Below are 19,763 nucleotides of genomic sequence, written 5' to 3' on the forward strand. Positions count from 1 at the left end.
GATCTACACAAACAGGATAAAATTCAACAGGGGCAAGCATAAACTAGTTCAGCTTGCCTGGGAGTCAGAAAACTTGGGTTCTGATCCTGGCTCTCCCACTTGTCGGCTGTGACCATGGGCAAGTCACTTAACTTCTCTGAATTTCAGTTACATCATCTGTAAAATGGGAATTAAATCCTATTCCCCCTACTTAGATGGTGAGCCCCATGTGGGGCAGGGACTGTGTCCAACCAGCTTATCTTGTGTCTGCCAAGTAAGCACACATAGTAAGTTCTTAACAAGTACCATTAAAAAAAAAAGGAAGACAAATCCAGGCCAGGAAAAAGTTGTTCAGTCCCAGGTAAGTCGACAACTATTTGGATATCATCTTTGATTGCAACCTGAGTCAGCAACATCATGTGACTACTGGAACAGCAAATATGGTAGAAGAGCAAATCAACAGGAGTATAAAAAGCATCAGAAAATAATCCTGCTGTTGCATTCTGGACACTAAGAGTACCTATGGGAAATCTAGAAATCTAAGGCCTGCACTTGTGGTCACGGCTAAGGCGGCCACTTGGTACTCAAGAATTCAAGAATACTTAATGTCGTACTGTAATGGATGTCACACCTAAGTCTGTAGACTATAAGCTCATTGTGGGCATGGAACATATCTACCAACTCTGTTCTACTGTACTCTAATAAGCACTTAGTACAGTGCTTTGCACACAATAAGAGGTCGATAAATATGATTGATTGGGTGACCTTGGGCAATTCCCTTAATTTCTTGGAGCCTCTCAGTTGCCTCTTCTGTAAAATGGGATTAAGTATCTTGTTTCCCTCCCACTTAGATCATGAGCCCCACATATAGCAGGAACGGTGAGACTGATCAGATTAGCACATATCTACCACAGTGCCTGGCCAGAGTAAGTGCTTAACAAATACAATTATAATTAAATCTGACTTTCCAACCCTCCAAAGTTCCATGGTCCCTATGATTTCTAGTCCTATCACCCCAGAGATTACCTGTGCTTTGCAAGTCCCAAATCCCAATTGCTCATTAAAATATTAATTCAGTGTGGTGTTTAGGAATCACCATAACTCTGTCCCCCCTCTTTTCGAGCCATCAGGGCCATTGGGAAAACCACTCCCTGAATCCTGCCTCTGGCTTGTAACACCCTTCCTCTTCAAATCTGACAATTACCCTTCCCCACTTCAAAGCCTTATTGAAGGCATGTCTCCTCCAAGAGGCCTTCCCTGACTAGGTCCCTCCTTTCCTCTTCTCCCACTTCCTTCTGCATCATTCTGACTTGCTCCCTTCAGTCAACCCCTCCCAGCCCCACAGCACTTATGTTCATATCTGCAAATTTATATTAATGTCTGTCTCCCTCTCTAGACTGTAAACTGTTGTGGGCAGGGAATATCTATATTTTGCAGATATTTTATATCTCTCAAGCGTTTAGTACAGTGCTCTGCACAGTGTTCAATAAATACAATTGAATGAACGGCACCACAGCGCAGACTCCAGATCAAAGTTCTCCATCTAACTGGAGAGAATACATGGATGGTGGCGGAATCCTTTTCTTTCCCCTCATCTCTTGCCTTTCATCTTGCCCCAGAAGGAAATTAAATCATTCTGAGTAGATTTCTTTGGCCCAGTGCTTTGGGTTGTTCGAGGAACGTGCCAGGTTTTATAAGACCCAAGATCCTAACTATACCTACTACGCTACAGGCTTATTCCCTCCTTTGAAATTGAGGTATCTTCCAGACCCAGAAATTCTCATAAATAATCTGCCATTTCCCTAAGGCACCCCAGGATTTGTGTTTCAAATGTAGTAATTTTAATATTCAATCGTATATATTACAACTAATAATCTTCAGAAATGTTCTTTCCTTCCCTCATTTGATATCACAACTTACCACCAGAGCCCTATCTTTGCTCAGTTTTAATCTTTTAAAAAGTGGGGTAAAAACCCAATTTAAAATGACCTGTCTTGTACCATCATGTTAGTAACTCTCATACCTCTAATTAAATTAGTGAAGTTGTCCTGTAAACTCATTGTTGGTCACGGAACGGGTCGACTAACTATATTACATTGTACTCTCCCAGACGCTTAATACAGCACTCTGCACACCACAGTAAACACTCAATAAATATGAATGATTTTTTCATTTCCCATTCCTTGGTCCAAAATACCTTTTCCCTAGCTGCTCCATTGTAAATTACATTTTCATTTTCTGCTCTATCTTTGAAGATTTCACTCATGCAACAAAATCAGGTTATTGCTCCTTCCAACAGAAATAAGTATTATTTTTAGAATGCAAAACTCAAACATACCATTTTTTTCAGACTCTTACACTTATATTAAGAAAAGGAAAAACTGAATAATTTGCAGAATGATCATATTTATTCATTCATCTAAAAAGAATAAGAGTAGAATGGTTTGATACCCAGAAAGTCTACAGAAAACAGGTTCTCAAAGACTTCATTCCTGTCATAAATAATGTATTTTATTTTATTGCATATGGCTATTAAGGAGAGCATCCATGATCAATACAGACTAAATACAATGCACTACTCTAGTTCCATTTATTCTTGTCTCCAGCAGCATTACATTTATCCTTATATACAGCGTGTACATTGGAAGACAGAGCAAGATAAGTTAAGTCTCTTGTCATCACAATAGCGAGAAATATATTTAACATCTTGCTAACCAGAAACAATACTTACCCCAAAAGAAAACACTGTTTCATAACCGTTAAAGTTCATTTAGCAAAAAATATTTTCAATTTGAGAGAAGTCAGGCAAAATGTACAAAGACCCAATATACAGTGTAATGTTTTACCAAACGTAACATTTTCTACATTTTGGTTCCATTCTGTAAACTAAATTAATCAGGTAAATATTGCATATGCCTTTTTCTGAAATGTACAGGAGAGAGGAAGTCTGAGTACGCTAGCCACATTTTTGTCTCACTTGGTGAAGACGTGGTAGGAATCTAAACCATTTGGTAGAATGGTATATTACCATCGGGGAAGAGGGTTATTATGTCCAAACAGGAGTCCACACCCTGTATTCGGTAAGTCCCACCTTTCAGTGCTATTGAACTTGGAGAGTTATATAGCAAATATCAACCGTCATTTTTACTTCCAAAACTAAATAAAATATCTTAGAATATTTTACATCTTTAAGACAACTTTATACACCGAAACTGACTTTTGACCAAATATTGTACAGTCTGCATTGTGAAATGTCTGAATAGTAAAACTTTAAAAAAAAAATGTTCAGGGGTGGTGGTGGGAGGGATTACTTTACATTCATCTTTGTCTTTGTAATACAATCCTCGGTTCTGAAAGTTCAGCATGAAAGCAGGAAGACGTTGCATTGCCATTAAATAGGTTTTAAGACATCTAATTTTTTTGTCTTCCTCCAAAACGAAAAAAAAAAAATCAAATCGTACAATGCATTTTTACAGTGATGTACATTTCTTCTTTTTTTCCATGATGAGGAAAATTTTCAAAAAAAACAAACACACACCTTCGCTGAAGTAGTGTAACGCACACGTGACTGTCGGAAAAGGCCGGCACTGTGGACGAATCCACGGAAGGAGGAGGGAAAGAGATGGACCAGCTTCGTCAGAGGAGCGGCAGAGGTTTGTGCCATTCTGCTGGCCTTGAATAGCAGCTCTGTGTGATATGAGAGAAATATCACAATACTGTTTTGTTTCAGAATACTGAAAACAGAAAACATGATCGGTCTAGTGAGGAGTACTGCGAGTTGTGTTGTTTTCCCTTCAATAATGCCTGAGGCTTTGAAGGCCTCTTCTGGTGACAAGGGCCCGAATGGCCGGGCACAACAGCATATCATTAAAGATAACGTTTCCATCTGCCCAACTCCCGTGGTCACTCCTGCACTGCTAGCGTGCCTTTGTAGATTTTTTTTTGGTTACGACAAACGCGAGTTGCCGGCAAAGGGGTGGCGGAAAAAGTTGAGCTTGTCGAGAGGCTTTTGCCGTTTAAAGTACTGACATCAAAGTCTACGTACAGAGTCCATGACAGGTAAAATGACACCTGATCCCCTCCCTCAAACCCGATACCTAAGCCGGGTTGGCTGCTCCTTCACTTACACTGTACGAAGCATTCGGGATCTGCCTCTGAAGGCCGACCCCAAAGTTTCATCTCCACTTAGACTTTTCAAGGCCCGGGCTTCGCCTTATGAGCGAAGTTTATTTTCAACAAGCAGCTGGACCCCCTCGCGGGTTCGATAAGGCTGGTGGCCGTCCTTCTCCGGAGACGTTCGGCTAACGGACGAAGGCGGTCTCCCCCCCACCCCCCGTCATACCCCGGCAACACGAATCCGGCTTTACTCTGAACTGAGGTAGGACTGTAGTAGGTTTTGAGAGCGTACCGGTAAATACCAGATTTCACTGCTTCCGTGGGTATCTGAATCTCCTAGCGTGCTGAGGGATAAATACGGTCTGTGTTAGAAAAAAGAGAGAAGAGAAACGAAGGCAAAGGCCACGGTGGAAGGTAGCCGCGTTAGAGAAGGTCTTCGGTTCACTCTGTCGGAAACAGCAGCGTGACGCTAGAAGCCAGACACGGGAACCTGGTGAGGCAGGCGGCGGGTCTTCCCTTGCCCATTCCTCGACAGATACAGTCTTTAAGAATCTCAGACGGTAACTAATTGCCCAGACCAGAAAAATAAAACAAAATAATCTCCAGCAGCTTCATATTAAAAACAGATGCTGAGCAGGTTCTTTTAATGTTCTAGTCCGCCGTGTGAGGTTAGCCGTTTCTCTCACTCTGGGGAAAAAATAAATGGGAAGTAGGAGGGGAAAGTGCGTTAATTAATGCCACAGAAATCAAGGAAGTCAAAAGAATGCAACATATTAGGTCCCAAAAAGTTGAGGTGGGAAAAGGATGCTTCATATAATCTTCACACCTACTCTGAAAATACTGTCTTTATATCAATTATAGGGCTAGTTTATTTTCAGAAGGTTATCAAATAAAGATACTGACGGAGTTCTAGCTTCAGCTGATGAAAAGAAGCAGTTCGGGGTGCACAGCTTTTTCCACCCTCAGTAGGAAAAGACTACCAAGGCTTCCTTTAAGGTATTTCCGGTGATGGTGGAGTCTCGTGTCGGGAATGACGGTCGGCTTTTGGTCCTTAGACTTCGAGACTTGAGATCCTACATAGAGGACTTAATTATAGTGCTAGTGGCTTGTGCAGGCTACAGCAGCACTCTCTCGCTCCTGCTGGGCAGGTTTCCACTGGGCCACAAAGGGCAACAAGTGACTAGGCAGCAGGGTCAGAGCACATGGTGAACGACTGTACTCTTCCCAGTGCTTAGTACAGTGCTCTGCACACGGTAAGTGCTCAGTGATTAACTGAAGGTGCGGTCTCTGCCCACATTAGCCAGCTACAAGCCAACTTGGGATGAGAAACCAGGTCTCCTGATTCCCAGAGCAGTGTTATTTCACCTGGGCCAAAGGCAGACCTTTCTGAAGTGAACCGTGAAGTACATGGAAAGATGCTTATCCTGTTGAGACCGATCATCTCAAGGATGAAACCAATCATCGAAATTCAGGTTGGAAAGGCCCACGGGAGGCTAGGCTATGATGCCATTTTGCCACATTGCCAGGCCACCGAGAGGACGTTCTAGACAGGGGAAAATCTACTTCTGGTTTTAGAGCCCCTCCAGAGATTTCATAGCCTTCGTGGGGAAGTCACTCCAATCTAGAGTGTCCACTGCCACAGGGCTTTCTTCTTGGTGCATGAAATCCTTCCCTCCTGATGCCCAAATCCACACGCTGATCTCCACCCTCTCCTGAAGTTAACCTCTCCATCCTGTCCCCTTCTTAGGGGAGGAGAGAGTCAAATCTAGAGCATTTTTGGAAGAACGTTCCCTAATTCGGCCGTCATCAAGTTTCTAGTGAAAACACAAGTTTTGGCAGAGCTAACTGTAGACTGCAGGGGAGCATGCTGAATGGAACAGAACTAAAAACTGGCTGAGTCAAGAATAGTCTCTGCTAGCTTGTAAGCTCCTTGCAGCCACAGATTGTGTCTAACTCTACTGTACTATACTCTTTGCAGTGCCTAGTACAGTGCTCTGCACTCAGTAAGTTCCCAATAAATACCATTGATTGAAGGGTCAATGCCACCTCTCTTTCAAACCTGTCAATTTACCCAGTCCTTTTATTAGTGAAGGTCTGTCCTGTTTAGAAACATTTTTGAGTTATTTGCCAGTTTTGAAACTTCTCTGAAAGATGAAGGGGGCTAGTCTCATTAGCACAGAAGACCTCATTCAAGCTGCTGTAGCCTAAATATCAGTGTTTATCACCGCAATTATGCAATGGGTTTCCCAAATTACAGGTTTAAATACACCTACTCTTCAGTGCTTTCTTGTTTTAGCATTCTGAAACTTTCTCGATGTTACTTTGGATTTGCTTTTACCCTACATTGCTATGAGGCAAAACCAGAGGCAAAACGTCCAAAGACGGACCCACCTCTAAAACACTGAACAAGAAAACGAAGTTCGGCACATACACACACAAAGAAAAACACATACAGGACAGTACAGAGGGAAGCAGAGATTTGGCTTGTGAAAGGAACTGCCTGTTCCTGAGTTGTTTGACTTGTCCCTGTGGTGACATGCGCTTCTCAAGAAACATGATCTGCAGTCTAAAGGTGAACTAGGAAGATTTTACCGAAAACCAATTGGGCAGCCGACCCCTGGGGTGGAGGGGGTTTACCGCTATTCTTCTTTTCTAGGTGTGTATAACCTTGACAAGTCAGCCCTTCTGCTTCCTAAGCTGCAACTCACATCAGCAGAGTGTGTGTCAAAATCTTTGCTCATTTCCCTAGCCCTTAGCATGTAAAACTAAGCACAAGAGTGCTCAATAAATAAAAACAACCGTTATTGAAATTTAGTGTATTCACTTTCCAAGATAAAGTAGACCTTTGTTTTGCAACCTCAAATCTTGAAGAAATGATACAGTTAATATCTCAAGAACCATTAAAAAAAGCTTTCTGCAAACCATTTCTATTCAAATTTTACTCAATGCTGTTTCTTTAAACATTCCTGAAGGGCTGTAGTGCTCCATCCTAATTACAATTGTCAATTTTTCTGAAAGCCCTCACATTGCTGAATAATTCCATTTTACTGCTGAAAAATTGCTTTCTGCCTGTTCTGTACTTAAAGATTTTGATTAACTCCTTTTCTAAGAATAAGAGGCCCATCAGACAGCCCACAGACTCGATCACTAAAATGAACCCAAATATTGACTTGATTCTCTTTCCTCTACATGCAAATTCAACTTGAAGGGATTTCACACAGCAAGCAACTGGGGACACATCTGGATATACGATACCTCTGCTGTGTCCCTGAATTCACTTTTTAGATATAAATATATATTTTTCTTTTTATATAGTATTTGTAAAGCACTTATTCTGTGCTAGGCACTATGTATTAAGCACAGGGGTAGATACTAGCTAATCAGATTGGAAACTGTCCCCATCTCACATGGGGCTCTTAGCTTAAATTCCCATTTCACAGATGAGGGAACTGAGGCCCAGAGAAGTGAAGTGACTTGTCCAAGGTTACACAGCAGACAAGTGGTGGAGCCAGAAACTAGAACCGAGATCTTTCTGACTCCCGGACCCTTGCTCTTTCCACTAGGCCACGCTCTTCCTCCAATAAGCACACTTACTACACAGTTCATTGACCGATAATACAATCATAGGGGAGGAGAAAGTCAATTCTAGAAGGCCAGAACATCCTTTGAGAGACTGCCAAGCAGAGTGTGGCGGAGACACGTGACCTTAGGCTCCAGGCCAAAGGAAGAGTGCGCAGAGCTGCAATGTTGTCCAATTCTTCTCCTAACCTGGACCTCACTTCTGACAGTTCCATCCGAGTCATTAACAGGTTATGCTCGACATATGTCGAGCCGGACTTGCGAACGAGTTAAGTTCTGGAACAAAGACTCCTAGCATTGGGGCTCTGCTCGACTCAACTTCTCGAATTCCCATGCCCGTCTGCTTCCCTGGTTTAAGTCTGTGAATGATCTAGAATCCCATGGGCCTTTCTAATGTCAGAGTAGAAAATGATTTATCAATCATTTATTGAACACTTACTGTGTGCAGAGGACTGTATTAAGCACTTGGGAGAGAACAATAGACCAGAGTTGGTAGATACGTTCCCTGCCCACAGCGAGCTTGCAGTCTAGAGACTGTATTGATTTATTTACATTCATATCTGTCTCCCCCTCATGTGGGACCTGATTAGCTTGTATCTACCCCAGCGCTTAGCACAAAGCAGGGCAGGTAGTAAGTGCTTAAATACAATGACTCTTATTATTGTTACAGTGCTTGGCACCTGGTAAGTGTTTAACACCATTATTATTACAAAGAAAAATGGTTAGTATATGCAGAAAATGGATTGCTGTTCCGAGTGCAATAAGCTCAGGCCCAATGAGAAGACTGTGTTCTTTTTTTTAAATAGTTAACACAATGAGTGCTGCTGTAAGTAGCACCGCTGCTTTTATGTTGTTAAGGAAGGAAAGAAGAAAGGACATTTTGGTCACAATTACACAGTATATTTCCCTCTGCGTGTCACACCTGGAGACTCATTGATACTCCCTTTGAAAATAAAAGCAAGGAGCTTGCTAAGTAGTTTAGAGATGTAATACCACCCCCTGCTATCCCATTACAATTCCAACTAAAAAAGAAACCAGTCATAAAATCATTTATGAAGCCAATCCGCCTTGAGAATAATTTACCTCTTTGTCTTAGTTCCATTCCACTTTGCTTCTCAGGCAAAGTACGCGGGGTGTGCTGGATAAATCAGATCTGTTGCTAGATGTTCCTGCATGCCCCTAGATTCCCCTTATCTAACTGAGACCAAGTGAAATGAAGCTGTATGCATTAGCTCTACAAGACCTATAGGAAGCAAACCTTTGGATTTACAAAAGGAGAAAAAGAATGCGAATACCCACTTGGTAGCTGCCCTGAGGACAACGGGACTGTCAGTGCCAAATGATGAATCGCACATTAAAATAGCAAATACCCTCTGTCCTCCCTTCCGACTGTGAGATCGGCCTAGGCAACCCAGTTCTTGCCTCAAAGGAGTTTTCAAAAATAAGAACATACGCGATTCGGTTTTAAAAGGCACTCGCAATTCTAAACTGATTCGAAAAGACAAAAATATTTTTAGACACTACAAGCGCACTTCTTTCTTTACTGGCATGAGCGAGTGTTCTTTGGATGATTAACTCCAGGCATCCTTTTGGGATTACGTGAAGGGATGAGAATTTCAAGCGCTCCAGATAAGAAGCAAGGAAGGCTTCTTGGGGGAGGGACGAGACCAAAGATTCAAATGGGGATTTAATCGGGGGGACGAGAGGGAAGAGGAAGGAGAGAAGAGAGACCGGAGAGGAGGGAGACCCCATAGACCTGGGAACTGTGGTCTGAAAGCACACGATGCACGTTCAGTCCACACTCACCCCCTTCTCTCTCCCACCAGGACTGCAGAGGAGCCACCTTGAAGGGGCGGCTTCATTAGGGAAGAAACCTTAACCAGGAGGCTGAGAGACGGGCCCAAGACACACCCCATTTTCTTGCCCACGAGCTCTCTCCAGTTGGTCTCGGGGTAGAAGCAAATTGCCACTAGACTGGAAGCTCACTGTGGGCCAGGATCATGCTTACCAACTTGGTTCTACAGGACTCACCTAAGCACTCCGCCCGTACAGTGCTCTGCACTCAGTAAGTACTCAGTCCATATGATGGATTGATAAATCAGGAGATGGAAACAGTGGCAGCTCTGGGAATCCGGCAGCGGGGGGGGGAGGGGGTGGCAGTGCTTTCTGCTGAGATTCTCCGCTTTCGCTTTGCGGAGTTCAGCCACAGAATCTGCACCAGACTCAAGGCAGCCGCTCCACTGGGCTCTGTTTGGCAGATCATATGCTTTTGTACTTTACTGACCCACAGGAGCAGAGGGGGTATGGTGGAAGAAGGGTGTCTTCGGAGACCTTAGAACTCTTGGAGATTTTCCGTTTCCCAGACTGGAGTGGAAAGAAGAGTGGGGAGTTGGGAAGATGGGGAAAAAGGAGGTGGATGAAGGGATCGCAGTACTGCTATGAGCATTCTTGTTGAAATAGTTACTATTTGAACGTATTCTATGTTTGGTTTCCTCCCTAGGTTGTGAGCCCTTTGCGACAGGGCCTTTTATTTAATTTTCCCAAGTGCCTAAGAAAGTATTATCCGCAGAGCTGTCACTCAATAAATTTTGTGATGAAGATGATGGATTTCAAGAGCTTAGGGTGTAAGCTTTTATAGTCTTTTCAAATTATGATTGGGACTTGTTCTTAAAAATGTCACTAGAACTCAAGGGGAGAGGGGGTTGTTTCTTGAACTCCACTTTTTGCATTCTGTTTCTGACACCGTTGCAACTGACCACTTGCATGTAAATGGAAAAATCTTTTCCAAATCTGCTGCCCATTCCAGCCAAAACATGTAGTAAAAAACACACGTTCTGGCAGAACTGAAGGATTGGTGGTTTTTTTTTTTAAGCCAAAGAGGCTTTTCTGGTAAAATAAAAGCCTGACAATTCACTGCAGGCAACCAAGTATCTTTTTTGTCTCCAATGTGACGAAACCATAGTTACTGAACCACTTTGATTTTATTTTCCCCCGTGGCAATAACTTTCTGCCATCCGGTGAAGCCTTGAGAACAGTCACAAACTGTACTACATTATTTGACTCTCAAGGTTTTCTCCTGCCTTTGCTTTCTCAGCCAAGAGAAGGTGTGAATCTGACCTCGTGGCCGTCAAACAGGAGGCTTTTGTATGGGAAGGCGCCCTTCAAATACCACGGAAATGGAAGAATTACAACAAAGGTGGAAATCCAAGGAAAGAGGGGAACCGGTTTGGGCTTCACTCCCTTCCAGTTGCGTCTGTTCCCCTCAAAGCTCTTTCTTTTCCGCCAAGTAAACATACGCTTCAGTTACAGCCTCCCTAATTCCCTACGAGGGACCATGCAAATCAATCTCAATCTGTGTCAGTTATCGTGGCCACGCACACAGTCCCCCAAGCGGTTTTTCCTTTTCAGATGCCATAATCGATGGAACAAAGAGCTGCGGAAAGAACCGGGGAGACTGTCGGTGAGGTGCCAGTGAAATCTGAGGCCTAATAAAGTGTGATGCCCATGACACACCTGGTGGTACCCTTCAGGTGTGGTAACTGTCAAGCCATCCAAAGATGACAAGAATACCCCACAGTGGCTTAGGCCTCTGATTCCTAAACTTCACCAGTTGGGTTGGCATTGCCAAACCATGACCGCATACTATGTGAACGCGTGTGTGTGTATATACACATACACATGGAGGGGTGGTCTCGGACTTGTGGGTGACCCAATTTTGGGAAGTCTAAAAATATGTGCGTATTCTTCGGAGCTAGGGTTCTGTCTGCACATATGCCAATGGGTGATATTTAAAATCCATGATGGTGAGACCTTGAAAAATGTCAGAGCACTTTTGAATCTTCCCATAGGTCTCGGTTGCCCGGGTCTTTTCTGACCTAGCCAACTATTACAATAAGAGGATGGACTTTGGGGTAGAAACTCTTGCAAGCTGCAACGTAGGCAACATCCAAACTCAGGTTATTTCCAACACTGTGATTTTTGGGAGAGTGAAGATGATACTGGGCTTCGCTGGCAAGGGAAGACCAAAACCTTGGTCACTGAATACTCATTTGCTTTCCCTCCCATTGTTGCAACCAAATTACAACATTATTATTCATTGTTATGGTATTAGCTGTTTTTTCACAACAAAGTACTGGGACTTTCTTGGGGGGGAACAAAAAAGACACCCTGTGGAAGAGTCATCTCCAAGAAGGTCAAACAGCTCTGGGAAAAGAACAGAGAAATTTTCTTTACACTGTGTGAAGACAACTGTTTTTCCAGGAAGTCTTAGAAACCTAAATATTTTTTTTTCAACATGTTGCAAATTGCTCTGAGCGTGACATACTTACACTCTTTAAGTACGGTGAATGTCCGGGAAATCTACCGAAAGGGTGGTGGAGTCAACAGTGCAGACAGCTGCACAGCTAGAGAACACACAAATCCCTTTCAATTTCACATTTACTGAACAACTAGAATACATCATAAACTAACATGATGGTATCCAGTTCAAGCCATGAAGTATCAGTTCTTGGGGCTTTTCCAATTAATACAAACACATGGTAAAATGGTCCATCTATGTTAAATCCCTCAGCATGACACACAGAGACCCATTAAAATCCATCTTTCTTCCTCTAGACTCTAAGCTTGCCGTGGGCAGGGAATGTGTCTATTATCCTGTTATACTGTACTCTCCCAAGGGCTTAGTACAATGCCCTGCACATAGCACTCACATTAGACCGACTGATTTTATGTTTCATTAATGAAAGAAAACAATGGGTAAAATGATAAACACTATTTGTAGAGCTATCAATCAATCATGTTTATTGAGTGCTTATTGTGTGCAGGACACTGAACTAAGCACTTGGCAGGGTGCGACAACAACAAAAACATTCCCTGCCTGTAACGACCTCTCAGTCTAGAGGGGGAGATATCTTACAGAAAGGGTGGCACACTGCTGACCCCACTCTCTTTTCTCCTCCCTTGAGTATATGCATCTAAAATACCATTACTTGGTAGTAATTACATGTCAATCAGTCCCCTCTGCATCATGGAAACTGAAAACTAATTCTAAATACCTAATTCCTGAGAAGCAGCACCTGTTTTCTAGCTTAACAATCCGATCAGTCAATCATGGGGAATTTACTGACCACTTACTATGTGCAGAGCACTGTATTAAGCGCTTGGGAGAGTTATCTGGCACGTTCTCTGCCCACTACGAGCTTACACTCTAGATAGGGAGATAGAGACATTAAAATAAATGAGTACTTTTTTATATAATTTAAAGATATGTACATAAGTACTGTGTTAAACTAAAAATATCTTCATCTTTATCTTCCAACTCTGACGATTAGAATTTTAACTTCCCCACAATGTAGTGACCAGCCAGAAGCTCATAATTCACTCTCTGAACAGTTGGCACCTATTTGCAGGTTCACAGAATTTCTAACCACCTTTCAGGAGACATAGTTAAGTGTCATGAAGCCGATCTATTCATCAATCAAGGCAGAAACTCAAGGAGCAAGTGGGAGTTCCATTCTCCAGGGGATATAAAAGTCTACGATTAGTGACTGATAATCTTCAGTGCTTCAAACTCCGACTGGACGATAGCCCACAATCAAATATTCCACTACATTAGGTGCTGTACTGTAATGCTCCTGCCTAGGCATGCCACTTCATTCTTACTTAGTATTGGCTCAAAACAGCAACGGGAACGAGAAGCAGTGTGGCCTAGGGGAGAGAGTACGGGCCTTGGAGTCAGAAGGACCTGGGTTCTAATTCCAGCTCTGCTACTTGTTTGCTGTGTGACCTGGGGCAAGTCACTTCGCTTCTCTGGGCCTTCGTTACCTCAGCTCTAAAATGTGGAACATGGACTGTATCCAAGCTGATTAGCTTGTACCTACCCCAGTGGCTGGCACTGGGGCTTGGCACACAGTAAATGCTTAAATTCCATTACAAAAGAAATAGAAAAAATTTTGAGACACTTATGACCAATGCCCTTAACCCCCAAATCTAAGAAACCACAATGTATGAAGAGACATCGAAAATTTATAGTCAGGGGTCTTTAGAACCCACTAGAACCCTCTGACCCCTTTTCTATATTAACAGTTATTTCATTCTGTGTTTTCAGAAGAGAGATGCCACTATTTCATCAAACTTTAAAGATATATATATATATATATATATATATATATAAAATCCGTGAGTCAAAATATAGGTGAGACACACTTCATTAAGTGAAAAGGCTGAGGCATGGAATCCAACAGCCTTAAGAAGGCTAAACCTATTAATGCTTACTCAATTTCAACAGAGACATGACTATAACTTCAGAGGAGAACGATTTACAAGCACCTGAGGGTGGTTTTTAAAGTCAGCTGTAATATCCCCGGCCTTCTGTCAGATTAAGATCGAACGGAAACCTCCTCTGCCCGAGTGGTTTCTGTAGAGGCAGTGGGCGATTATCACACCAACTGCTGCCGCTACTCTTGGCCCTCCTGTTTACATTCCCAATCACGCAAAGAACAGCTGCTTGCTTTCATCAAGCGCCTCTTCTGTCACCATTCCCTTGAAGAAATCTTTCAAGATTTACCTTATGAATAGGGAGACCCACAGGGCAAACTCCAAACGTGTCGCTGACTACAATCCAATCTGACGGTGAAAATTTTCATTTTCAACTTTCGGCTTTCGTTGGGACATTGTGTGGTTTGTGTGGGAGACAGAGGTGGGTCTTGTCTCATCTCATCCTCAATCCCCTCCTTTAATTACAGAAAGGCCCTGTGCTAGCAGAGCTCTCTGGATTTCGGTGAGAAACCACAGAGGTGTTATTCCCGTTCCAGAAAAACAACATAATTTGGAGTCTAGATCCTTGAAAAAAACAAACAAAAACCTCCCACCCATTTTAAAAGGCTGTCAGTTTGAGAAATGCATCTCAATTACAAATAACTTTGTAATATGCTTAATGTAATGAATCAGCTATCCCTTCCTCTTGTTCCTTTTCTTCCCCTGAAAACATGTAAACTCGATAGAGAACATCAATGGTTTCCGCTGGACGAAAAACACGAAGCTTCGCAAGACTCAAGCACTGACTTTGGAAGTCCTATCACAATATTCTCTAGATAGAGCAGTAATAATTCTGGTATTTAAGAGCTTACTACGTGCCAAGCACTGTACTATGCGCTGGGATATACTTGGGCACAGTTCTTACCTCACGTGGCATTCACGGCCTAAGGGGAAGGGAGGGCAGGTACCCCATTTTACAGATGAGGAACCTCAAGCAAAGAGAAGTGAAATCACCTGCCCAAGGTCACACAACAGAAGGATGAGAACCCAGGTCCTATGCCTCCCAGGTCAATCAATCATATTTATTGAGTGTTTACTGTTCAGAGCACACTGTCCTAAGTGCTTGGGAGAGTACAATACAACAGAGTTAGTAAACACGCTCCCTGCCTACACCTCTCCTTGCTCTCTCCATTAGACCATGTTGCTTCTCAAATAGAATGGCTTTTTTTTTTTTTAAACTTACCTTTGAAAACAATGAGGCATCTGGTATTAGGAAAGTGACATCGTATCCATTTTAAAGAAAATGACTCAGGTTCAGAGGAAAGCCACCCTCCTTCAAAGTCAAGGAAGAAGTCACCCCTCACCTGCCTTTCCCACCATGGCTCTAAAGTGGCCAACTTAGGACAAGAGTTTCTGGAAAGAACAGCTACGATTGGCGAGGGAAGAAGGACGGTAAACTCACCTGTAGCCGATCCTCGCGTCGGCCCGACGAATGTGGGATTCAGATCTGGCCAGCCAAATGAGATTTCCCCCCTCCAACTACAGTCACGGTGGTTGAAGGCATTGGGTCAAACAGCAGTGCCTTTTCGGTGCAGGAAGCACTACAAGCAGTAGGTATCGACGGTGAAAACGTCGCCTCCTTGGAGCATGAAGGGAAAGAGGCTTTCCTGGATATTTCATGCACATCTGCAAGGAAATGATGGGACACGATAAGTAAACAAATAACCACATTCCTTCTTTGATAATTTTCCCAGCCTAATTAAGTAATAATAGTATTTAATAAGCTCTTACTATGTGCCATGAACTGTACTGTACCCTGAGGGAGAGTTAATCTAAGAAGCATCTGACACTGGGGCAGAAGAACAGATAAACCCATTTTGCAGATAAGGAAACCAAGGCACAGTCCAGTGACTTACCCAAGGTCACCACGGCAAGCAAGTGGTGGAACCACGATTAGAACCCAGGTCGCCTTACTTCAGGCCCCTGCTCTTTCTACTAAGGGTACACGGCTTCTTTATGCAGCCTGATTATATTGGATCGACTCCAGTGCTCAATACAATGCTTGGCACATAGTAGGCATTTAACAAGTACCGCAATTATTCACAACAATATACTATTGTTATTGTATATATTATTCTTAACAATATACTAGCTAGTAGGACAATTTAAGATCAAAGAACAAAGGAGGACAAAGTAAAAGCCCTATCAAAGATCTTTATATATCCGTTCTTAAGCAATTTTGTGCTCAAAGGAAATGGAAGCATTTAACCGGTCTTTAAGAAATATGTCACCAGAAAAATCCCAAGTCCTGATTAGATATGTTCGTTGAAGAAACATTTAAAGTATGGGGATTCAGAGTTGAGAAAGTGGAACATTTTTCTGATAAAAAAGCACGATCGTTTGGTCTGAGAAGACTTCGGAGAAGGTCAGGTAAAGAAGAAATGCAGTTGGAGAGAGAAAGAATTCACATTACTTAAGGGGAAAATGGTATCCTGTACTCAGTAACTGGGGGAAGAGAAAGGTGGAGGACAAAAAATGTAACATTTTGTCTGTATGCATTAATGTCTATGTGGAAACAGGCACGCTAGCCATGCTATACACCACAAGTTTTGAAAGAGAACAGAAAATAGCTAGTACAGTGATGATGATAATACTTGTGGCATTTGTTTAGCGCTTACTATGTGCCAGGCACTGTACAGTACATCCTGTACATTATTACACTATAACAGGCATATTCCCTGCCCACAATGAGCTTACTGTCTAGAAACTTCCTAGACTTCTTCCATTACAGTGGAAGGCCTGCGTTACCCTTGTGGAATCTGGTCAAACACGGATGTCTTCACAGGTTGGAATTCTCCTGGCGGTATGGCTGATGGCTTGGAAATTCTTGAGCAAGCCTGGCCTTCACTCCCCTGATGGAATGTCTGTTTGTCAAAGGTGATGGGATGCAGCAAAAGAAAGGCGGTGGGGGTGAGAGAAATGGGGGGGGGGAGCCTCCCTGGTGGCCATTGGCAGGGTACCTACTCCCCAGATGCTTAAAGAGAGGCGGAACATCAGCTCTTGTTTCCCCTGAATCGAAACAATCAATTGTATTTACTGAGCCCTCTCCGTGTGCAGAGTACTCTAACTAAGCGCTTAAAGAGAGTACAATACTGAGTAAGCTCAAACGGACTAATACCTACCCTAGAGTAGCATCATAAATCAGATTTAAATGTGCCGTGGAGATCAAATTCAGAACCTTTGGCCCTGGGCATTGGCTGGCATCTTTCGATGTGCAGTTAAGAAACACTAGTCTGGTTGGCAATAACTTTGCTCCAGGAACTCAAAAAGGAGAGGACAGACCCAATGTGAGCTTAAATAAGCCAGAGTTTTCCTACAATGTTTGTTTTATACCTTTGGCCAATTAGTTGAATAGAACATTACGTGTTTCCTCCTTGTTGTGCTTGTGAAAAGAATGTGCATCTACTTGTAGACCAAATGGAAGACTTTGAAACATACTACACCCCAATTTAGGGCTTGCCCAGAAACCTGAATCATTTAAATGGCACTGATTTGTTTCTCTTGACATTTCTTCCATTGTCCTTATTGTCACTATTCCTTTGTTTTCCTTCATTTAAACAAAGAATCTTAGTGGTCTAAAACTTTCACTTTCATCGTTTGAATTCAATCTCATGCTGGGAAGCAGGGAAAAGAAAGTTCCCAAATTTCCCCTTGAAAACAATACTTAACTCCATGAATTAGAATTATATCCTGAACTTGTCCCGCCCCCACGCTGCCCCCCCCAAAATAAACCTCTACACAAAGAGCAACCCAAGATGCATTTGGTTCATAGTTTTTCCTGAGCTGCTCTGATTACGGTTACAAGGTATGGCCTATTGATCTATTTTTGGAACTAGGTTATACTGACAGCATTCTAGAGGTCAATTTTATGCCAGTACTATCATTGAAATAAATTTGTCAACTGACATCATACCCACCCAAACCAAGGACTAGCATCAGAGTCACCCAGTCCTGATGCCTTCCTAAGGATCTAAATGGTGTAAAACTGGCTTGGGGTTTTGGGAAGAGCTCTTTGTGCAAATTTAAGAAGTGACCATCCTAGGCTGCTCTCCTGCAAAATGTCTGCTCCGCTTGCTCTCGGCAACTTTGCAGTTTGGGCATTATACTAAAGCCCTACCACCGCCATTCCTGACCCCCTCGAACAAAAACAAGCTGCTCAACAATGTCTAATCCTTGCGTCATGTAATCCTGCTTAACACTCTACAAACTCTGGGTAATATTTGGGCAGTTTTTAAATTTAGCAAGAACATCCTGGCCTACTTCAAAGCCCGCTCCTCCCGCCCCTTTCCAATCTCTTCCTCCGTTATCTGTTAGACCCCTGTCTTCAGAAAACTTTGAAAGAAGAAGTGAGAGTGGCCAAGCCCCCCGAATAGAAGATATTCCCTCGGCGGGGCAAAACAGATGGTGATGGGAACAGAGGCTGCTCGGAGGCTTACTGGTACCCTCTGGAACTTCTGCATCCCAGAGTTTTCCATGGAAAAAAACCCAGAACATCCACTGAGGGCTTACTGCCACCCTCCCACATCACGATGTCGAACAGCGGCTGGCTGCTTAACCAAGAGACACTTCCGTAAGGACCTAATTCCCTAGATGGGACGACAATCCCTATTTCCTTTCGACCGACTTTATTTTGCTCTTGATTCGGCCCAACCAGCTCATTATCTTAAAGCAGGTTATTTCGGATGCTAGAAAACCAAAAAGGAAACACATTTCGCCGCTACCTCAGGCTCTCTAATGGAATTACAAATATTTTCTCTGTTTTGTTTCGCCTGAGAGGCAGAATCTCCCATCATTAGCCTGTTGTCACAATGATGCTGGCTGTGGTAGATTACTAGTGTGTATGTACTGCTCAGCAATGGCAGGTGCAAAGCCCTGGGGCTGCCATCTGCCAGGAAGGAAGTATTCTCTTCTAAGAGCCTGCAGAAACTGAAGGCTAATGTAAACAAGACACTGACTCACTCATAAAAACGTGGCTCCATATACTAAGCCGGTTGGTATTTTGCTGTGTGGATTCGATATGGGTTTTTGGTTCATTTCTTGAACTGTTCCGGGAAGCTTTCAGAGGGGAATGCCCTTATGAAAGTCAAATTGCCAGGAGGAAGTGATGATTTGCATTAAACAAAACACAAATGGAATAAGAAGTATTTTTCTAGATACCTACAGTCTGTCTACATTTTCCTCCTAAAGCCCCCTTCTTCTGCCCCTTTCCCTGTATTAAAAACAACAACAAAACCAAACAAAAAAAAACACACCAATGAGAGCCCCAATCAACACCGAGAAGATAAAGTGGGAATAGCTTATTTTTTGTGTGTGTGTGTCTTTGCCTAACCTCAGGCAAACTCCAAAAATCAGTTTTCAGATAAAACTGATCATTAAATAGGTTAATGACTCATTTCTGGGAAAATTATTACTGGAATTTACCATAATGAGGGCTATATAATATTTCATCTAACAAATAAACAAATCCTGGAAGACACTGAAAACAGACTGAATCGTGAGCAGAACTCATCAATTGTAACATCTGCAAGTCATTGAGTCACTGAACTACATCCTCCAGCAAATGGCTGGGAGTCAGTGAGATGAGCACTTTCGGGAACTGATATTAACAGTGGCTTCTGTAAGAACAGCATGCGGACCTTGACTAACAGCTAAGGCCGTTTCAAAAAGTCTCTAACTTGCTGCCTGATGCCTACAATCGCTTAATGTCAATATACTTGGGTCCTGATGATTTTCCACACGAGGTTGTAGGTCCTGAAAAAAGGTCTAGAAATAAT

General features: G+C 42.8%; 1 protein-coding gene across 4 annotated transcripts in view; it reads right to left on the minus strand.

Annotated features, from left to right (window-relative positions):
- IRS2 (insulin receptor substrate 2) overlaps window positions 1-19,763 on the minus strand; it is a 55,932-nt gene that overhangs the window by 24,279 nt on the left and 11,890 nt on the right. Inside the window, exons 2-4 of one of the 4 annotated variants that reach the window (XR_003753860.1) lie at window positions 15,392-15,615; window positions 4,388-4,782; window positions 2,366-3,666 (exon numbers count right to left, since the gene is read on the minus strand). Coding sequence is in view for 3 of the 4 variants with exons in the window: in XM_029047894.1 (XP_028903727.1) it covers window positions 15,431-15,615 (185 nt within the window). In the remaining variant the exon portion in view is untranslated. Of the gene's footprint in view, window positions 1-2,365; window positions 4,783-15,391; window positions 15,616-19,763 lie in introns of those variants that run through there. The other 3 variants (XM_029047895.1, XM_029047893.1, XM_029047894.1) reach the window with 3 other exon arrangements.

This window comes from Ornithorhynchus anatinus, chromosome 20 (genome assembly GCF_004115215.2).
Source record: "Ornithorhynchus anatinus isolate Pmale09 chromosome 20, mOrnAna1.pri.v4, whole genome shotgun sequence".
Taxonomy (NCBI): domain Eukaryota; kingdom Metazoa; phylum Chordata; class Mammalia; order Monotremata; family Ornithorhynchidae; genus Ornithorhynchus; species Ornithorhynchus anatinus.